The following is a 19,592-nucleotide window of genomic DNA, read 5'->3' as shown; positions in this document are numbered from 1 at the left end:
AAGTCTCCCACAAGAACAAGGGCCACAAGATAGCTCAGTATTTCCCCATATTATTCGATGCCCTTAGACTTAAGGAAATTTTCTTGATGCAAATGTGATTTTAGGGGTTAGAGATGCAATACCATATGCTTACTCTGTTTCTGTCCTCCCCTAGCCATCCACTTCAGTTCCTCCCTGTATTCCCTATGCTGATTCGAATCACTATCACTGCTCTTATATTGCTGTCATGGTTTAGCCCCAGTAAGCAACCAACAGATGCATTCTTGTGTTCTTGTCTTTGCAGAACAACCCGGCAGCAATAACCCTCTGCTTGGGACAGAGTTTCATTTTTTTCTTTTGCAGGTGTCAGATATTCATATCAGTAGATTTCGGGATCCCAAACGAGCTTCTGATTTTGAAAAATTCTGTTCTGAAACAATTGATGTAATTCAGCCAGCACTTGTTCTAGCAACAGGTAAGCAATTAAAGTGTGAATTTCCTGTTGAATGTGCTGTCAAAGGAAGAGCAAATCAGCAAAATTCTAGGATCTCAAGAGAGAACTTTAAAGCCTTAAGGTATCTTAAGGAATGGAAATGGAATTGCAGATGAAGATTGACTGCTAGTAGCACACTATAGTAACTTCTCAACTCAAGAGTATTAGTTTTTGTTCAGTGTCTTGAGTCTGATGGTGAGTTTAGTGTGTATTATACGTAACAAATAAATAATTATGCAATATAGCTATTGTTTTCCCAATACTTGTCGCTACTCTTAGTCCTTGCTAGCAGCTACCTTCCTCCTTGTCCTCCTGGTAGTCGTTCTACGTTATTCGTATTTGAAATTACAGATGTGAGCAATGTCTCTATTTAGTCATCAAGAGTCGGTTCCTCTCTCAGAACATTCCCTGCTTATTTATATGAAACTCACCTGCGAACTAACGTAAGATTTCGCTGCTGGTTTCCATTTGAGCATGTCATACCAAGACAGGTGAAATAAGCCTTGCCATTTCAGTTGATAGCTTGCTATTGCTGTTGAAATGGATTAAGTTTCGGTAAGCAAATTGAAAAGACTTTGAGCCATTATTGTATGCGACGCCTTAGAATCTAGACTTGGACTTTTGCTTCTACAGAGGGTTACTTATCTGCTGCTTGCTCTTTAAGGTAAATTGTTAGCATTCATCTTTTAACTAGCAATGCAGGGAGGCTTTACTATATGAACAGAAATGGGAATGGTTCAAACTTTAACTGGAGCTTGAGGTCATGCCAAAGGTGTGAAGTTAAACAAAGCTTTTGTGACTAGAATCTTTAGGTATAATGAATGCGTAACAATTTTCTTCACTGTGGCATGGCATGAGTAAAAGCAATGCAGTGATGATCACTGGAAAGTGCTGCAGTTGATCGATGTTTGAACAGGCTGCCAGATCCACCTTAGAAGGCATTTACTCTTATAGTAACCTCTTGGACCAGATGACAGGAACGTCCAGATTGCACCCAGGAGGCCTGCAGCCACTTGCACCAGAAGGATTGGGTTGCATGCTTGCCTCGTTACAGTATTTCTGTAAGCTGCATAGGCCTCTAGTTGCATCTCGCCCTTATATGCTTCCAGGTGACCTGACAGATGCCAAGACAAGAGATAAACTGGGATCTGAGCAGATAGAAGTAGAATGGAAAATTTACCAGTCAATCCTGAAGAGATCAAGGGTCATGGAAAAAACCAAGTGGATAGACATCAAAGGGAATCATGGTAAGAAGGAAATTAAGCATCTTTTTCTTTCCTGTGATTACAGAGCTGGTGTAGGCAAGTAAGACTCTAGAGCTGAAGTGTTGGTACTTATGGGCATGTTTGTGGGGGTTATGAGTCAGTAGAAGGGCTTGCCACCCATGTGTCAGCTTGACTGAGGGCACACTGTGCTTACAGGCACTTACTGCAGTATTAATACTGGGGAAGTAAGAGACTTCATTTATTGCTTTTGTCTGGCAAGTGGTAGAAGGTAGCTTCAGATGTTAGTTTACACACCCCATCTTTGACAGAAGCGCCGATTGTAACCTTACCCTGCTGAAGGAAGAGAGGGTGCTGAGGCATTGGCACAGGTTGCCCAGAGAAGCTGTGGATTCCCCATCCCTGGAAGTGTTCAGGGCCAGGCTGGACGAGGCTTTGAGCAACCTGGTCTAGTGGAAGGTGTCCCTGCCCATGGCAGGGGGGTTGGAACTAGATGGGCTTTAAGGTCCCTTCCAACCCAAACCGTTCTGTGATTGTATGATTCTATGAAGGAATGGTTTCAGTTTACTTGTCAGAGGCCTCTCCCACTTAAACTTAGGTTTAAGTTAAAAAGCATCACACGTTCAGCAGTTAAAGTCTGTTTCTTTTGAAAAGAAATAACTCACGAAAGCCTGTACAGATCTTAGCTGTTGCTACATTCTAAGTACTCAAACACTTGTAGGCTATATAAGCCAGCTGTTACAGGAGGGGCAAATCTAGAAAGCCTAGCACTAAGTGGGGGAAAAAAGGGCATGCTTTCTCAAATACAGCCCGTATATGACATTTTATTCCCATTTCCCTATCAGGCTTCTGTTACCAACCTTAATGGAGAGGTGGACCTCAGCTGCAGTACAAACTTCCCCAAGTTGTTCCCCACGTGTTTTACACGTGCTATATTCCCTGTTTCTACTGCTACTTTATTTTCCTTGGATGAGTTAGGTCTTACTTAGAATGCACCAGCTCGAAAAGCTTCTGAAAAGCTTTATGGCCAGAGTGCAGGCACAGGCTTAGCTTTTAGCCACTAAATGACAATTTACATTCCCACCACAACTTTATCTTTGATTTGAAACTTAAGTGACAAAAGTTTTCCCACTTTTAGGGCAACTGCATCAAGTATACAATGTCTCTCTGCTGAGTTGGACAGTTTGCTCATCAATTATGCATTTAAAAAAAATAGCTCTTCAGTGCCTGCTGAGACTATTCTGTCTCAAAGTTACGAGATAAAATACAGAGGTCAACAATCAATTTGATCTGCAAGTTTTCTTCATTCCTTTTTTCTCTTCCTTACAGATTCCTTCAACATTCCACACCTGGATAGTGTTCGGAATTATTACAGGTACTTTTATTTACCATACAGGTGCCATTATATTCAAGGACAAACTTGCTAAACAATACTCTGTTTTCACTTATCACATATATGCTTTTTCACCGACTTTCCTATACTCCAAGAGGATATTTGCTATTCCCTCTGTCATCTATCCTGCCAGTTAGTAAAGCAGGATGGATTGAGAACATGAAGAATTCTTTGCACAGATTTCTTGTCTCTCTTCCCTCTCTGTTTTGTAATTGAATATATTGTAAATCTGCCAGTGTCTAGGAAATGTTCTGTGCATTATGTGTTCAGTTTCCTCAGAACAGTTGTGTGATACCTTTCTGTAAAACCAGTATTTCCAAAGAATGATTTTCTTCCTTAAAATAGATGAAAAAAAGAAAATGAAAGCAAGAGAAAGCTTCGGCTTTTTTATGTTCTTTCTGCACACCCAAAAGGGCTTTTCATGTCATAGGGTCTAAATTTTATCTGAGCCATTTCTTTAAATCTGAGTCATTTTAGAAAACTGAAAGTAGAGAGGCAAGAAGGCAGATGATGATGGTGATGGGGGGACAAATGTTCTGGAGGAACACGCTTGAGATTTAAAGAGGAAGATAGGTGAGGAGACCTCCCCCTCTTCAGCTGGCTCTTTTGCTTGTACATTGTAAGAGTAGCCTCAGTTGTAACTTGTGTTTAACTGCTCAGTTTCTCCTGCCTCCGCATCTGAACACAGACGTGAATCTTGTTTCATAACTTTGGTGGCGCTTTCAGCTTTGACTGAACAGGAGGAGGATGTGGAAATCTAAATTCTACTTTAATTGAGGCTCTTCAGCCATCCACTTCGCAATAAGGACACATTAAACATCTTGATTGTTCCGTCTGCTGCAGTTCCATGTGGCTTAGCAGGAGCAGATATGTTTTCCTATAAGTTCTGTAAGATAGGACCCTACAGCAGCTGCATTTACAGGGGATCATGGAATTGACATATGGATTTGCCATGAAGGGATGAATGTATGGTGCTAACAAGGCTTTTGGATGTGCTGGTGCAGTGCCAAGGTTACAGCTACATGACAAGCTAGAATCAATCTTCCACTCTAGTTTAAGGCTGCTTTCAGAAGCCCTAGTGACACACATGGGAAGATGTAGCAACGGTGAATTTGCTGGATCATCCCTGGGTTGGTGTTTGGCCTGGACAAGCTTACTGTTTGGAAAGATCTGTGTATCGCCTGCCTCTGGTCCACACTGAAGATGCAGATAGCAAAAGGGATTGGAAGGATGAAGGTGAAATTGCAAAGCAATTTGGCCAACCTAAGAATTTCTGAGTGAAATTTGGGGTCAGGTGAAAAAGTCTTTGCTTATTAATTAAGAATCTCTTGCTAAACAGATGTGTTCTCAGTGTGTTTTGCTTCGTTGGTGGATGCCCCATCCCTGGCAGTGTTCGAGGCCAGACGGGATGAGGCTTTGAGCAACCTGGTCTAGTGGAAGGTGTCCCTGCCCATGGCAGGGGGGTTGGAACTAGGTGGTCTTTAAGGTCCCTTCCAACCCAAACCATGCTGTGATTCTATGATTATAGTCTGTCTTCATAGCAAAATAAAGAAACTTGAATGATATTTATCATACTTTCTAGCTAAGACTGAAGAAAAGCCCTGAGAGTCCTCAGAATCTATTAGGTATCGCTAAAGGCAGAACTATCTTCACAGGGATCATTTTTTTACTCTGATACATTAATGAAATATAAAAATTAAGAAAATTTTTAGTAAATGTGCCACACTCCAGGAAGAGAGAGAGGAGATGGCAGAGTGAAATGGACTGTTGTGACAGTAAGGTATATAGAGTGCTGTAACTTGCAGACATAAAAATAGAGGCTAGAGAAAACAGCTCTTCAGCACCACATTCTGGTGTTCATTATATATTAAAATTAAAGGAGGCAGCAGTTGTATTGGAATACAAAAATATTGCTTACACAAAACCACAGGTTCCATTTTACGTCCACAGCGTGAGCAGAGGGTGATTCAGCTGTTGCATATATTCTAAGTGGGACTAAAGACAGAAATCTTAGGTTTACGATACTGAGCTTCCAGTTTTCTTACTGATGTTCATGAAGGTAACATTAACTTCAAAAGAATAAATGTTGTGAAAGGGTCTTTGTGGCATTTGAAATACTAAAAACAATTTTCCGATATAAATCAATATATTAGCTTTTATTCTGTTCAGGTCAACATTTCTGGCAATTTTAGTGTTTATTCTGATTGGTGGAGGAATAGTGACATGAAACTGTTTTCTGGATGGCTTTGTTCAAAATACACTTACCATATGAACTCAGGAATGCGTTAGCTTCCACATGTCACGCAGGGAGTTTAAGCAAGGCAAACCAACACACACACACACCACCATCCAAAAGAAAACAGAAAACATCCCCCCCAGTTAAACCCCATAAATTTTAATTAATCTCAGACTTACTCAAAATCATTTTAGTTATAGAATTTAATTCTTAATTGAGCAATTTAGTAGGTACTCTCAGTTGGAATATTATCTGTCTTTGCCAGTGGAGGATGTGTGCAATTCCCATGTAGCACAGCATCTCAAAAGCATTTCAATTTTAGAAATTTTTCTAACTGAAAATGTCTGTTGTCAATGAAAAGAGAGAAAGCAACGTACATCTTCAACTTTACATGTATTTATCTTAGCCAATATTAGCACAAAACCATGGCAGCAGCGGGAAGGTGGAATTATTTGATATATCTTTGAAGTCCTTCCCTCATTACAGTTCTCAGAACATTTTACGATTAAGAATCAGGAGCTGAATTAACATCAGGTAACATGCAAAAGAGCAGCAACCCTTTTTGCTCTCTCCTTTTACTCTTTGAGTGAAGAATTGTGATGACATTCCACAGGTGATAGGACAACCAGTAAGATTTGCTGTGCCAAGAGAGTCATAAGCCAGAGTAAATGCTGCCTTCTTTGCTATTTATAAGATCTGGTGTAGTGTAGAATCTTTTGGAAAATAAGTGAAAAGGTTCAAAAACAGCTGATCATTATACATCGTAGTAATTCATAGTGGAGACAAGATTGGATGTCCCTGATATTTCTGGGTAAGGAGGGAAAAATTATTTTTGAAAAATTCTCTCAGGTACCAACACAAGACAATCTTTTTGGGTTTTTTTCCGTTTGCAGATCTCCTTTAATTAGGAGTGGTGTCAGATCCTGCTGTCCTGTCATCTTGCCTATTTGCTTTGCATTGCTTATGCTGCTGGCCTGTCCTTTATATCCATAAGATGTACCATATTGCTCAGGGAAAGCGCATTCATTTTTTTCAGCTGTTTGTGTGCCAGCCTGCTGCTTGTCAGATAGCAGATGAACCGTGTAATGCCTCATTTTTCAAGTACAGACTTTTCAATACCGCTGATTTTTAAGTAGAAACTTTGCTGCAGTACCAAGATGGAGCAAGAAATCTGATGCAAGAAATCTTGCACTTATACTACGCGGGTCATTTCTGTCATTGCTGCAAGCTTTCTTAACAGCAATATTTCCTTTTTATTTTGGCAGGAAATATTCTGCCTGGCATAAAGATGGTTCTTTCCATTACATCCACACCACCTCTTTTGGGAACTATTCATTCATCTGTGTGGATGCCACGCTCAGCCCAGGCCCTAAGAGACCCTATAATTTCTTCGGGATTTTGAACACGGTATTTTAAAAGTGTTGGAATTCCATTTTGCTGGCTGTTTCACTTCTATAGTGGTTTGTTTCTTTGTTTTTATAGAGAATTGTCTGAAAGATTGGTGTTCATCTACAGGAGTCGACATTTGTTTACATTAAGTTGTTATGCATGTGGGACACTTATTTAGAAAAATGAATGTGCCAACATACAGAGTATCTGTGTTTTTTCTCTTAAATAATCCAGTTTAAAATGTCAAATTAGACATTTTAAGGACACTGTCAATATTTTCTTAGCATTTAGATAGACTTGAGTAATAATTGCCTTATTATTGCATAAAGTTAAAAAAAGCCACACCAAACTTGACCATTTCACTCCTTTTTGCTTGTTAGATACCTTTTTTCATTAATATTACAGATGAGAGAGTTGCGCTTATCAATGGAATAATGTGCAATGTAAAGCTATAGAGAAATGTGTCATTTATGAAAACAAGGTCTAATCTTGTGAGACTATAAAAATTACGTACTAGGGATTTGAAAGAATAACATTAATCCCAGTGTTTAAGTCACATGTCAGCTTGGATAACATCTTGCTCCAATTTGATTTTTCTCTGCAGTTTGTTCATATGCTGCTGTTCTCGAGTTACTCTTGTGAAGTGTTGGCAGGGAGTTACTGTGCTCTGGTAAACAGATGTCATGTTTTGCTGGTGGTAATGGCCTCAATGAAAAGTGAAGTTCTCCATCTAATCTTGGCTAAAGGAGGCTTGACATTTAATTAAGTGTTTGTAAAGTGCTTCGTGATACTTAGAAGAAAGGTGATGCAGGAGTGACAAGTACTGTTCTTGTTTACTGTAATCCATAGTGAGTGCAGTAGATTTGCAAACCCTCAAGGGGCTAAGAAATGCAGTAGAGTCTAGAGCTCGTGCCATTGGCTGCAGTCAGTCAATCACTTGCTTGCTAATTACCCAGCAGCAGCAGTCCAGGGAGCATAATTGGCAGATTTTTGCACAAAACTGACGGTAAAGGTTAAAAATTTAAAAACTTTGCTAAGAATTAAACCCCTACCAACAATTTGAAAAATAAATTGGATTTGTATCAGTGATTTGCTTGCATGGCTTAATTAAATATATTCTTAAAGCCCGAATTCGGAAAGGCAAAAGAAATAAAATTTCACTTAAGCCCTTTACATTGACCCAGAATGGTACACTGAAGCAAATCTTTTTTAATATACCTTTGTATCTGTTTCCTTTATTTATGTCCTTCAGCATTTCTTTTCAGGTAGGAGGGAAAGAAATATGTTGGTGGTTTTCTGGGTTACCCTAAATACGATCTGCAAAACAGGGAGAGGGGATTTGTGTTCTTTTCTGGTTTCAGTTTTCCTGCCTCCTCTGTTAGACTTTGAGATCTTATTGGTACTGGGAGTCTCTCTGGACAGTAAGTGGTTGATTTAAGGCTGGAAGTCAAGTAAAGGAGACACGTCTTACCTGCTGTGTAAAGTGTTACTTTTGCTTGACTTTAGCAGCAATGGCTGAGTAATACTTTGAAGATTCAGCATCGTAGTTCACCCAGTTAAATGGCTGAAGCGTATGGCACGCAGTTTCTGTGGTCTGTCATGCCTATAAAGGGCCACCTAGCAACGCAGAGATAGTAGGGATGATAATTGCAAGGCAAATATGTTTGTAAAATCAACCCAAGCACGTCATCTCTCGCTGTATAAATAAGCAGTAGAAAGGATGGAAATCTCATTTCCCAAAGTCTTTTTTTATATTGCACTGTGTTCAGTTGCAAGGAAGGCGTTGAGTGTCTTGTTTTCACTCTTTTTCCAGCATCACATTTTAAGGACGCACCTAGGAGTACTTTTGTTCATGCACAGGTCCAACTGGGAGTATTTGCTGGAAAAAAACCCCACCCCAAACCAGAAAAAAAACCAAAAAGGATGAATTGCATTCTTCAGTAGTTTCTTTCTGCTTTCCTTTTGCTATTCTTTCCAAATAGCTTGAATGTTAACCAGGTTGGTTTGTCTGTCTTTCAAACACCTGTCCCTTTCAGAACCAAATGAACGAGTTATCTTTGATGGCAAGAGAAAGTCTGCACAGCAATCATATTATCTGGTTTGGCCATTTTCCCACCTCAACAATCATCTCCCCATCCCCAGGAATACGAACATTAATGAGGTAAGCTATTTCTTTTTCTCCATGTGTGTTTGCCGTCTGAAGTACCCCTCTTGCCTCTCTTCACATACCTGTCTGTCACTGCTAAGGTTCTCTGCAGTGTTACTTCCTTCCCACCCAAACAATCACAATTCTTGTGTCCTTTTACTAGTTCTGCCACAGCCTATTTATGTGGACATTTGCATACAATGGGTGGGCTGATGCCAGCCTTGCACACTCAGCACCCTGGCGGCACTCTGGAGCTCGAACTGGGAGACTGGATGGATAATAGGAGGTAAGCAAACCCTTTGTGAGCAAATTATGATATGGAGCCTACCTGGTTGTACTGTGATTCCCCCTTAGGCTGGTGGGAGAATCTGAAATAAGCATTAGACCTGCCTGTCTGGTTATTACTATTAATCCTTTTTAAAAATGTCTCTGAGTGTAAGTTTGGGATCTTTGTTTTCCTTATGCCAACAGTGTGATAATAAATTAAATAAATTAATTTTTAAATTCATTCTTGATATTTAGAAATTCAATTCAAAAGAGGATATCTAACTGTCCATTTAGTATGTGTTTAGTATTCAAAGCAGACAAATAAATTGTACTGAAATTCAGCATCACTACTTACCCATGCTCTGCACCTGCTGTTACAATTTTAGAGACAAAAATAGTTTACCTGAGAAATGTTACCTCAGCTGCATATCAAAAAGTGTCCGATGCTACGTGGAAACATATTAGCTTTTATTCTGCAGTAACCCTAAGAAAAATACTTGTAAGCATATGGGAAGGGAGCGCACTGGTCTCTTTGTCCGTAGCTAGAGTACCTGCCCAGGCACGGTAGTAATGCACATGACGTTTGAATTCCTTAACACAGTGTTCATCTACCTGATTCATGTGCAAAATTCAATAGATCTGGACATTTGGGATTTTGAGTGTTCCTTTGGGGATTTATATTATAATCAAATGAACCTGACCAGAGGTAACCAGCTATACAGTTAATAAAGCAGAGTGGCTTGGTACAGGGTTAACTACAGAAGAGAATAAATGGAAAATAAATCAAACTAGTTCTGTTTAGGAACTTGGGAAGCATGGGAAGCAGCTGTGCATGCAGCAGTTAGTATCAACAACGTCTTTTCCCTGTCATTATAGGTACCGGATCCTTGTGTTTGATCATGACCTCCTTAGCTTTGCAGATCTTAACTTTGAAGAATGGCCTGTAATTCTCATCACCAATCCCAAATCCTTCCTTTACAGCAGTTCTGCTCATGAACCACTAGTCAACATTCTTCATTCCACTCATATCAGGTACCCTGTAATCTCTTGATTTCACCGTATTTAAGTATATTTTAATAGTGGGGGTCTTTCTTGGTTATAACGTACATCTCTATTTACATGTATATACATAAAACCTTTTTTCAAATGTGTGTGTCCCCTGTTCTCCAAACTCATTTCTCTCTGAAAGGCTGTTCCTGAGAGCTCACTTGGTATCATAAGGAGAATATATTGTAGTAGTTCATGTCTGGTTTATTTATACAGTTATTTCCCCTAAAGTCAATTCAACTTCTTTATGCAACCAAAACTGGTGGAGTTAGATTAACATGTCATCTCTTTTATTAATCTCACGTGTTCACGTTGCCTCCACTGATTACAGGATTTTGCCTAAGTATTTTTCTAAGTGTTTTCTCGCTTCAGACTTCTTAGCCTCTTGTTTTCAGCTTTACATATCTTATAAATTAAAACATCTTAAGCCTCTGACAATTTTCATATTTGTTTTAAATGTTGCCATCTTTCCATTTCAACCTTTTCTGTGTTTTTTTTTTTTCATTTGTATTTCAAATTTCTATGCCCTTTTGAACAACTTATACTTGCTGTTACACCAATATGCATGAAATATATGGGTGCATTGCATACACGGGATTACAGTCAAAAGAAGTTCATCATACTTTTCAGTTGGGAAGCAGTGTCCTACCAACTCTACCTACTTTCTGGTTTCCTATTTAGAACTTTATCTGAACATTCTTATATTATATTATACGATACTATGTTATATGAATCACAGAATCACAGAATCACAGACTGGTTGGGGTTAGAAGGCACCTTAAAGACCATCTAGTTCCAACCCCCCTGCCATGGGCAGGGACACCTCCCACTAGACCAGGTTGCTCAAAGCCTCATCCAGCCTGGCCTTGAACCCTCCCAGGGATGGGGCATCCACAGCTTCTGTGGGCAACCTGTTCCAGTGCCTCACCACCCTCTCTGTGAAGAATTTCTTCCTGATAGCTAATCTAAACCTCCCCACTTTCAATTAAAACCCGTTACCCCTTGTCCTGTGACTTCAGGCCCTTATAAAAAGTCCCCCCCAGCTTCCTTGTAGCCCTCTTCAGGTATGGGAAGGTGCTGTAAGGTCTCCCCGGAGCCGTCTCTTCTCCAGGCTGAACAAGCCCAACTCTCTCAGCCTGTCCCCATAGCAGAGGTGCTCCAGCCCTCTGAGCATCTGCGTGGCCTCCTCTGGACTCGCTCCTACCAGTCTCTATCCTTCTGATGTTGAGGGCTCCAGAGCTGGACACAGTACTCCAGGTGGGGTCTCACAAGATATAATATGACAGAATCGTTCACCATAAATATATGAGACTCCTTCAGTTGACTGAAATATGCTCTGGAATGGCTTTTGTATTACCAGAAATTAAAGAAATTGTATGTGCCATATACTGAGTCTCTGTTAGTATCACTCTTTCTCTGAATCGAAGCGCTGCCAAGTGACACTACATTTGTGGGTATGCCACACCTGCCATACCAGTCTTGTGGAGCACTCCATTTCTCCTAAATCCACTTCCAAAGACTGAGCAGTTATATTCTGACCAGCAAAAAAGAAAAAGAAAAAACAACAAACCCAAACCCAGGCAACAACAACAACAAGAAAAAGCCACAGCCAAAAAAGGACTTGAGAGGGAGAGAGACTGGCAATTTTTAGTGAGGACATCTACAAGTATTTGGTGATATGTCTGCGTGTGTGCAGGGCGATACATCCCACTTGTATTAGCAAGTTTTGGCAGCAGGAGTTCTAAGGTGATTTCTGCCATGACCTGAGGATCTCTGCCACTCTTCCATCTGTTCCACGACCCACTTTTCTCTCCTGTTCTTTTGCACAATACCGTACAGAACTTCTAAAGAGTGACCACGTCATCATTAGCCTACAGATATCTCACCTTTTTCATTTGTATTTCCTCAACTCTGAAGTACAAGGTAGCGTAATCTTTAGGGACTTTTCTTCAGGAAATAATGACAAATCTGCAAGTCCTGTAACAAATCTGTTTGTTCTGCTGTTTATTCACTCCTTAGAATCCTGGCCTTCTCTCCTTCTGTCATTATCTCCGTCAAAGTCTACATAGACGGAGTTCACTTGGGGAATGCGCATCAGGTCTCTGGCCCGCTCTATGTCCTGAAGTGGAGCCCGCAAAACTACAGCCAAGGGTTCCATCCCATAGAGGTGACTGCCCAGGTACGGCCCCTGTTTGCGTTCTCCGTATTGCATTTTGTGTTGTCATGTCTGCTCCGTCACGTAACGAGGGACAAAATACATGGTAACAGGCTTCCTTTCATATTTGTCTGATTAGAAAACCCAAAGGATTTATTAAATGAAAAACCACTGACTGCTGAGCAGAACATTCATAAAGCATCTGGACAAAGGAAAGGATTCTTATTTTTCACAAGAAATGTAACAGGATGTGACAGAAGAGCAAGTAATTGGTCAAAAATGAATTATTTTGAATAACAGGCAACAATTAACTTTTAAGGTTGTCTTGGAAAAAAATAATAGGGCTTGATCAAAGAAAATAGGAAGTAACATCATGTTCAGAAGGCAAAGGATATGGATCTGGAAGATTGGAATGCTGTCTTTTATTATCTGTTTGAAGTTCTTTCCATGATCTCTTCCAGGCTGACAGTAAATACAGTTTCTGTTTCCCAGAACATCAGACTTAACTGATAATAGATTACTGGGTGGGGGTGAAGGGGGGGAAAACCCCGACCACTAAACCAAACCAAAACCAAGCCAAACAAACGCCAAACACGTTTTTCAGTGAATGCTTCTGTTCTTGGTACTATATTTTATTTCTGTACCTTCCAGTGGCCTTCGAAGAACTCGATCAGACTGTTTTAACATTCTGCGCATTTTCACAGTAGTAATGGGAAAGTTGGCTTTGTTCTGCTTGGTAGAACCCAGCTAGGCTTTATTTCCCACAAAACAAGAGTGATACTGCTTTACTGTGATGCTTTACTTGGCACAGCTGCATTTTATAAGCACTTTAGTTTTCGTTCTTCTTAATGATGATGAAAACATATGCACAAACCATACTGACACTTGAAGAGGGTTATACAGGCCTGCAGAGCAATAGTCTGTTTGCAAGTAAATGCTTGTTATCAGGTAACTGAATGGGATTTTTAAAACTTAATTTCCTTTCCCTTCCAGTCATAAATCCCTATTACATCTTTTAACTGACTAGTTTGGGGAAAGTGGGGAGGAAAAGCATTGAGTTAAGTACCCAGAGAAAATATGGGTACCCAATTGCCTTACTTTGTTCCTGGCATTGTCTAAATGTTGCCTCAGCCGTAATCACACTAAACATGCTGGTTCCTTTACTAGAAGTAAACCATTTATTGTGTACTGGAAGATGCAGCGTCAGTGTTACACATGGAGAAATATCAAACTGTTGAATAAATGTGCCACTGTTACTGCTTCTCAATATCGGTTTCTAGCGAATATGCCAGGAAAGAAGCACAGCAAAGCTTCGAGGAATTTTAAGATGGGCTATTACCCAGACTTGAGCTTCCAGAAAACAAGTGGTAGTGCTGGCTGATAATCATGGTCTTCCACAAGTCGCTGAGTCTCTGACAGGATCTCCTTCACGTGTAACACTTTCGAATTATCACCTTACAGTCGCCAGTTTACTTGTAACTACCAAACCGACAGTAGGCGATCTGCTGGAGGCAGACGTACGTACTGCAGCAGCATGCCTGGCATGCACGCGTTGACTGGGTCTCTCTAGGAAAGCTGCAGTTGTAATTGGTAACTCTGACTAGGTATTTTCTCCACTCCTGGTATCTAATTGCTCTCTTATTTTATGGCGATTTAGGATGCTTCAGGAAGAATTAGCAGGCGGAGTCATATATTTGCTATGGAAGAGAACCTCTCTCTTAGATTTGGGTTTTTGCCGTCTGTTATTCTCCTCACTGACCACCACGTTCTAGTAAGTGCTTCCAGCAAAACAGCTGTCATTCCATGTTTGTTTCCCCAGGGACAGCATGAGGCATTTTACTAATTCCTGGTAGACTTAAATGCACTTTTCCAGATATGACTCCACTGGAATTTCACAAAGATTTCCACTTTCCTTTCTCAAGTTGCATGCTTCAAACACCAGTGTGCAGCAGTGGTGGATGCAGACTGTTGACTTCCTGGACTTAGTCACGATTGTTCGTTTTGGGGCATAGGTATACACGCGTTTTGTGCAAGCAAGAAATGGAAGAGAAGCTACTGGAGAGAGTAGTAGAAAAAGGAAACGTTAAATCAAAGAAAACATCACTGTGATCTGTTGCAATACGTGTTCTGGCAAGAATGCTGGAAAAAGTCTGACAGCAGCTGCTGCCATTGTAGCTAGCTCTAGCAAAGGGCAAGGCAAAATTCCCATGGGCTTCTGTAAGTTCCAGGTCATATCCTGAAGCGTTACAGCTCAGTACATGCAAAGCAGGCATGTCAGAATAGTTCAGGTGCATGTACTGAACAACGTAGGAGAGTGCACGTGACTGTAGAAAGTATCATAATGGGTGCAAAATTCTTATATTAGTTTTGGTCATCAGTAACCAGTGTTATCCAGAGTGTCTTGAACTGCAGCCCTACTCAGTACAGCACTCAGAAAATGCTTCAGCTAGGAGGTGGATTTACCCTTGTTCAAGGGATGTGTTTTACAAACCCCATATTTGAAAGATTCAGGTCTGTCGCTTTCAGCCAGTTCAGTAAGATGCAAGCCCAGTAACTTTAACTCTTTTCTTTTTCCTGCTCAGTTCAGTGACACTGTCAGGCTCTGAATATGCATTTCAGTCAGAAGTCTTTGCGTCATTCCGTAAAGTCCCGAAGGCATGCTCAAAGGCAGCCGCTGCTCCAGGGCTGACTTAGAGTTAAACCTGTCTTTGCAGGCTCGTGTGCTCTTTGGACTGATGGTGCTGATTCAGATCACCTTGCTCGTTGCTTTCAGATACCTCCAAAAGCCAGCACTCAAAGGTATGAACCTATGTTTGTCTTTGGTTTTTTAGAGGATCTCATTTTCCCCAAACTGTTTTTTACTGTTTATCTGTATCCTAACAGTATATCAGTAACTGCACTGTTAAAACATTTTGCACCTAGGACTGCAAGGGTTGATTGGGTTCTCAGAAGCCACTGTTTTGCTTTCAAGGGGACCTAGAAAACCTCCAATATATCAAATAAAGTAAATTAAAAACTAAAACCTTGTTCCGACATCTGTGTTTAAGCAAAAATTCAATTAATTTAAGTCTAAGGGTTTAATTTTCTCACTGAAGTATCCAATGCATAGGAGAAGGAATGTTTTTTTTATTCATTGGTTCTGTATGTGTGCTTGTTTCACTCCAGCTGGCACAGAATTCCCTTGTCACCCGAGTGAAGAAAGAGACTTCCTCCTACAAAAATAATTGCTGTTAATATTTGCAAAGAGCACGAACAGGCTTGGGTCTTTCTTGAAATAATATTAAGACCAGTTCTGTCATAACTTGGTATTGTGTTTGTGATAAATCTGGTCAAGAAAAATCAATACTGTTAACCTCGTGGTGTTTATCCTTTAAACAATTGTTCGAACCACACCTTACTAATGAGGCTTTTCTGGAAGTCACCTCTCTTCCTATCCATGTCACCGTATGTCCCTTCCATTACACTCATAATCACACAGCATCCTGAGGTAATGATGGCAACTGCTCACATAGAAGAATAATAGACTTTTAGTTGCCTTTATGGAACTCAGCAGCTAAAACCCAGAAGAGCTAGTGCTCTGTGGCCAGCTAGGTCCCTGTAGCCCACGGCAAACGTTTTACAAAGCAGTGAACAAATTTGTTAAAGTGGTTGATTTCCAAAGGTCAAGCCTGCGCTCCGGGAATTAATGCTTCGGGAGAGGAGCAGCCAGGTAATAAGTGAAACGCTAAACACAAACCTTTGTAGGAAGGCTGTCTTGGCCTCAAGCTATGAATTGTTTGCTTCAGATAGAACATGAATGCAGCTTTTTAAAATTTTTTTGCAAACACGCTACACTTGTCAGAAAGCTGCCATTTTAATGCCCAGCCTTCGGTTTGTCTGAGTTCCTATCAGGTCTCGCCAAGTAGATTTAGTCAAAGAAAACCCAGTTAATCTAGTCCGTGCTGACCTGCCCTTTTGGGCTTGCACAGTTACTGATTTGAATCTCTTACTTCTCATTTAATGTCATCTTTCTCCTTGTTTTTCATTCTAGCTAAATTCATTTTCTGGGTATAGAATGGCCGTTCAGTTTTATTTACACACAGTAAGTGTTCTCACTTACTATGGCAGCTTCTTCTGCTGTTTTTAACATAGATTGCTGTATTTATCAGTTCCTTACTTCCAGTTACCACAGTAATAGTAGAAATACATTCCCTTGCATTTGTTCTGTAGACGTACAAAATACTGTTTTCATATTTTTTATTTATCAGAATGAGTAAATGATATGCAGATTTGTTTCGGAAAGACCAGTATATTTATATGTATATATATATATGTATGTGTGTGTTGCAACCTGAATCAAGTGTGTTTTTCTTAAATGTTGTCTCTGTTTAGAAAAACCAGGATTACTTACTCTGACCTCGTATTCCCTTCATGTCTTCAGTAAAACAAACACCTTCTATTACTCAATTCTGGTTCTGAATTTATACACCATTCTGGGTAAGTAACCTAGAGTATTGGAGGACAAAAAATCAGTGGTTTTAAATTTTACGTCAGATCTTGATGAAAAATGAGGCTTCTAACATCTTGGAGAATGGGGAAAATGTACTGAAGTTACAAAATCTATGTAGAAGTTGAAAAGTTAATGTTCTAAGAGACTAAAGGTTTGTTTGTAAGAGCCTAACTGAGAAGCCCTGAAATTAGTTAAACACATTATTAAATCACTGAAAGCCAAGAAAGTATTTTTAAATTCAATTTGGTTTTCACTTATTCTTTGCGTCGAGATCTGGTTGTACCTGGGTGTAAAATGTGTATATGGAACGTACCTTTCACATGACATGTCAGCAAGACGTCTCGGCTCTGATGCTAACAATTTTAGCTTATTTCTCCCCTGATAATATGTTACTAGAATAGCTACTTTCTTGGCATTCAGTGTAGTAAGCGTAACATAGTGCAGCCTGGCCATTTGGACTTCGAAGCTGACCTAAGCTGGAATTGTTTACAACCACGTCTTTCTGTAATCCTGGGGAAAACCAGCATTTGAAAGAGTCTAACTTTTCACTTCTCTCATAAGGAAAATGTTGCATGTGGTGTTGAAAATTGTCGCAGAGATTAAACCAGCTTAAAAGTATTTTCATTGCATGCCACAACTCCTTGGCGTACCGTGACATTTTCACGGCAGGAAGTTCTGCCAGATCGCTGTTTGAAGACGAAAACGTTAGGCTCATGAGTACAGACGAGCAATAGAGAAGTAATTTTCCCCTGGTTAACCAGTTTGAGCTCTCTTGTATTTCCTGGTGGTGCTCTTACGTTTGGCTTCCTCTCTTTCAGGACCGTGGTTTGTAGGTGAACTGATAGATGGCCAGGTGGGGGCCTGTTTTTCCTTTGGAGTGTTCGTTGGTGGTTCCTTCTTGCAGGGCAGTCTGACATTTGTGGTTGGGATTTTACAGGTATGTATTTATAAAAATTAAGGCTGACAAACTGCTTTCTTCTGGGAATTCTTTCCTGATTTTTTTTTTTTTTAAATACTTTTATGAAGAAAGGGGTCTTGGAAGGCTAGAGAAGGTTAGTGGCCAAGCCTAACGATGACAGCTCTTTCTGCACATTTAAAGGGCAGAGAGGAAGGAGATTGTGCATTATTTTCTCAAACTTCTCCCTTCCTCTCTCTGATGTCACTTTGGACTACCTGGCTGTCTGCATTAGAGGCCATGCCTACAGATTTACCACACTCAAAATCTGGGGTTTTGTCCTCGGCTCCCAGCCAGGGAGCACTGATTAAGCCAACAGAGCTGCATGGCGAGGGCAGCCCTTGCACACTGAATAACCATTCAGATCAGTAGGTGTCACTGTCCAAGTACAATTTTCCCAGCAGTCTGACCCGGCTGCCCTCGTTTTCCCAGCTGCCATTAGTCTGAAGGAGAGGGTGTAGTTCCTTGGCATTTAAGCAGACCAAGCTAGTGTTGCCTGCTGCATGTCCCTCCCTCATGCCAGGGCTAACACTTGTCTGACGCCACAGTGGGCTGGGTCAGGGCGCTGAACTGACATAAGGACCTTCCCTGTCTCACTGTGACAGTATTTTGCCAAGTCTAGATCCCTGAACCAGTGCCAAGGGAGGTTAGGTGTGTGTCAGTGCCTTGCTCGGGAGGGGTGGACTGAGGCACAGGCAGCCTCAGCCCTATCAGCTGCAGAGTCTTGGAAGTGGACCCTGAGATTCCAGCTCTGGGAATTGTACTCAGCCCTTACAGTAGGACAGTTTCACGTGCTCTTATCCTTCTATGCCTTCATGTGCGTTACCCAGAACACTTGGCTTGCTCATCCTGTTTTTCTTCTCTGCTCTTCTTTCCAGATGTTGTTTTTCAACCTGCCATTAATGGCCTATCTGTGCTGGTGCCTGCTGCTGCGATGCCAGGGTCACAGCTTCCGTTCTCACATCCGTCACGTCCGATGCCTCATGGTTGTGCTCGTTCACCTGGTGATGACCCTCCTCCTGGCCTGGCAGGTCTACTCCTGCTATTTCCTGCAGCGTACCTACGGGACCTTGGCGTTCTTCCTCTCCCCAATGAGGACGTGGCTGGTGGCGCTGAGCTCAGCTCTGATCTACAAAACATGGACGCTGAACTCATCGGAGCTCAGAACTTACATCGTAGAAATGAAAAACTGTCAGAGCTCCTGAAGTACAATGTCAGTGGCCGAAGTCCTTTGACTTAAAAACTGTCAAGGCGCAACCTACAGTTCTGTGATGCTGGAATTCCATACAGCCCAGCCACGAGGCGGCAAGATCTGAAGCTGCACCTGCATCGCTACAGAGATGCATTAAGCAGCAAATGTGTAACAGTATGTATTATATACTCCTCTGGTGTTAGACGTACACAGTATGCTGTATAACACGTATATAATACAGCTATACATTAATACAGTATGCAGTAAACTGTGTCATAATCTCTGCAACAGGGGGTTTTGTGATATAGAAGATAGGTCTGTATGGATCACAGATGGAAGTGCTTGCTTGTTACCACTGATATAATACAGCTATACATTAATACAGTATGCAGTAAACTGTGTCATAATCTCTGCAACAGGGGTTTTTGTGATATAGGTCTGTATGGAGCACAGATGGAAGTGCTTGCTCATTACCACTGTGAATGGAAAAATATTTTCAATTCATTAAATTCTTGATTTTTGTAATGCTGGTAGTAAAACGAGCACAGATCCTGATAACAAACACCAGGGTCTGTGCTTAATTTTGCTTTTTCTTTCCAGATTTACACGTATTTTTTACAAGATTAAC

At 40.8% G+C, this 19,592-nt stretch overlaps 1 protein-coding gene across 1 annotated transcript; it reads left to right on the top strand.

Moving 5' to 3' along the window:
- Positions 1 to 283: 283 nt before the first annotated feature.
- On the top strand, positions 284 to 18,977 carry TMEM62 (transmembrane protein 62; the record flags this gene model as incomplete). Its single annotated transcript, XM_010148050.1, has 13 exons — positions 284 to 454; positions 1,582 to 1,719; positions 3,025 to 3,070; positions 6,590 to 6,731; positions 8,750 to 8,874; positions 9,023 to 9,145; positions 10,003 to 10,158; positions 12,193 to 12,352; positions 13,986 to 14,099; positions 15,043 to 15,127; positions 16,700 to 16,804; positions 17,636 to 17,754; positions 18,651 to 18,977. Coding segments are annotated over 13 exons (1,811 nt in total), but the record flags the coding sequence as incomplete, so codon positions are not given.
- Positions 18,978 to 19,592: the final 615 nt, after the last annotated feature.

This window comes from Eurypyga helias, unplaced genomic scaffold (assembly GCF_000690775.1).
Source record: "Eurypyga helias isolate BGI_N326 unplaced genomic scaffold, ASM69077v1 scaffold8743, whole genome shotgun sequence".
NCBI lineage: Eukaryota > Metazoa > Chordata > Aves > Eurypygiformes > Eurypygidae > Eurypyga > Eurypyga helias.
The sequence above is the reverse complement of the archived record's forward strand: the minus strand, read 5'-3'. Positions and strand labels throughout refer to the sequence as shown.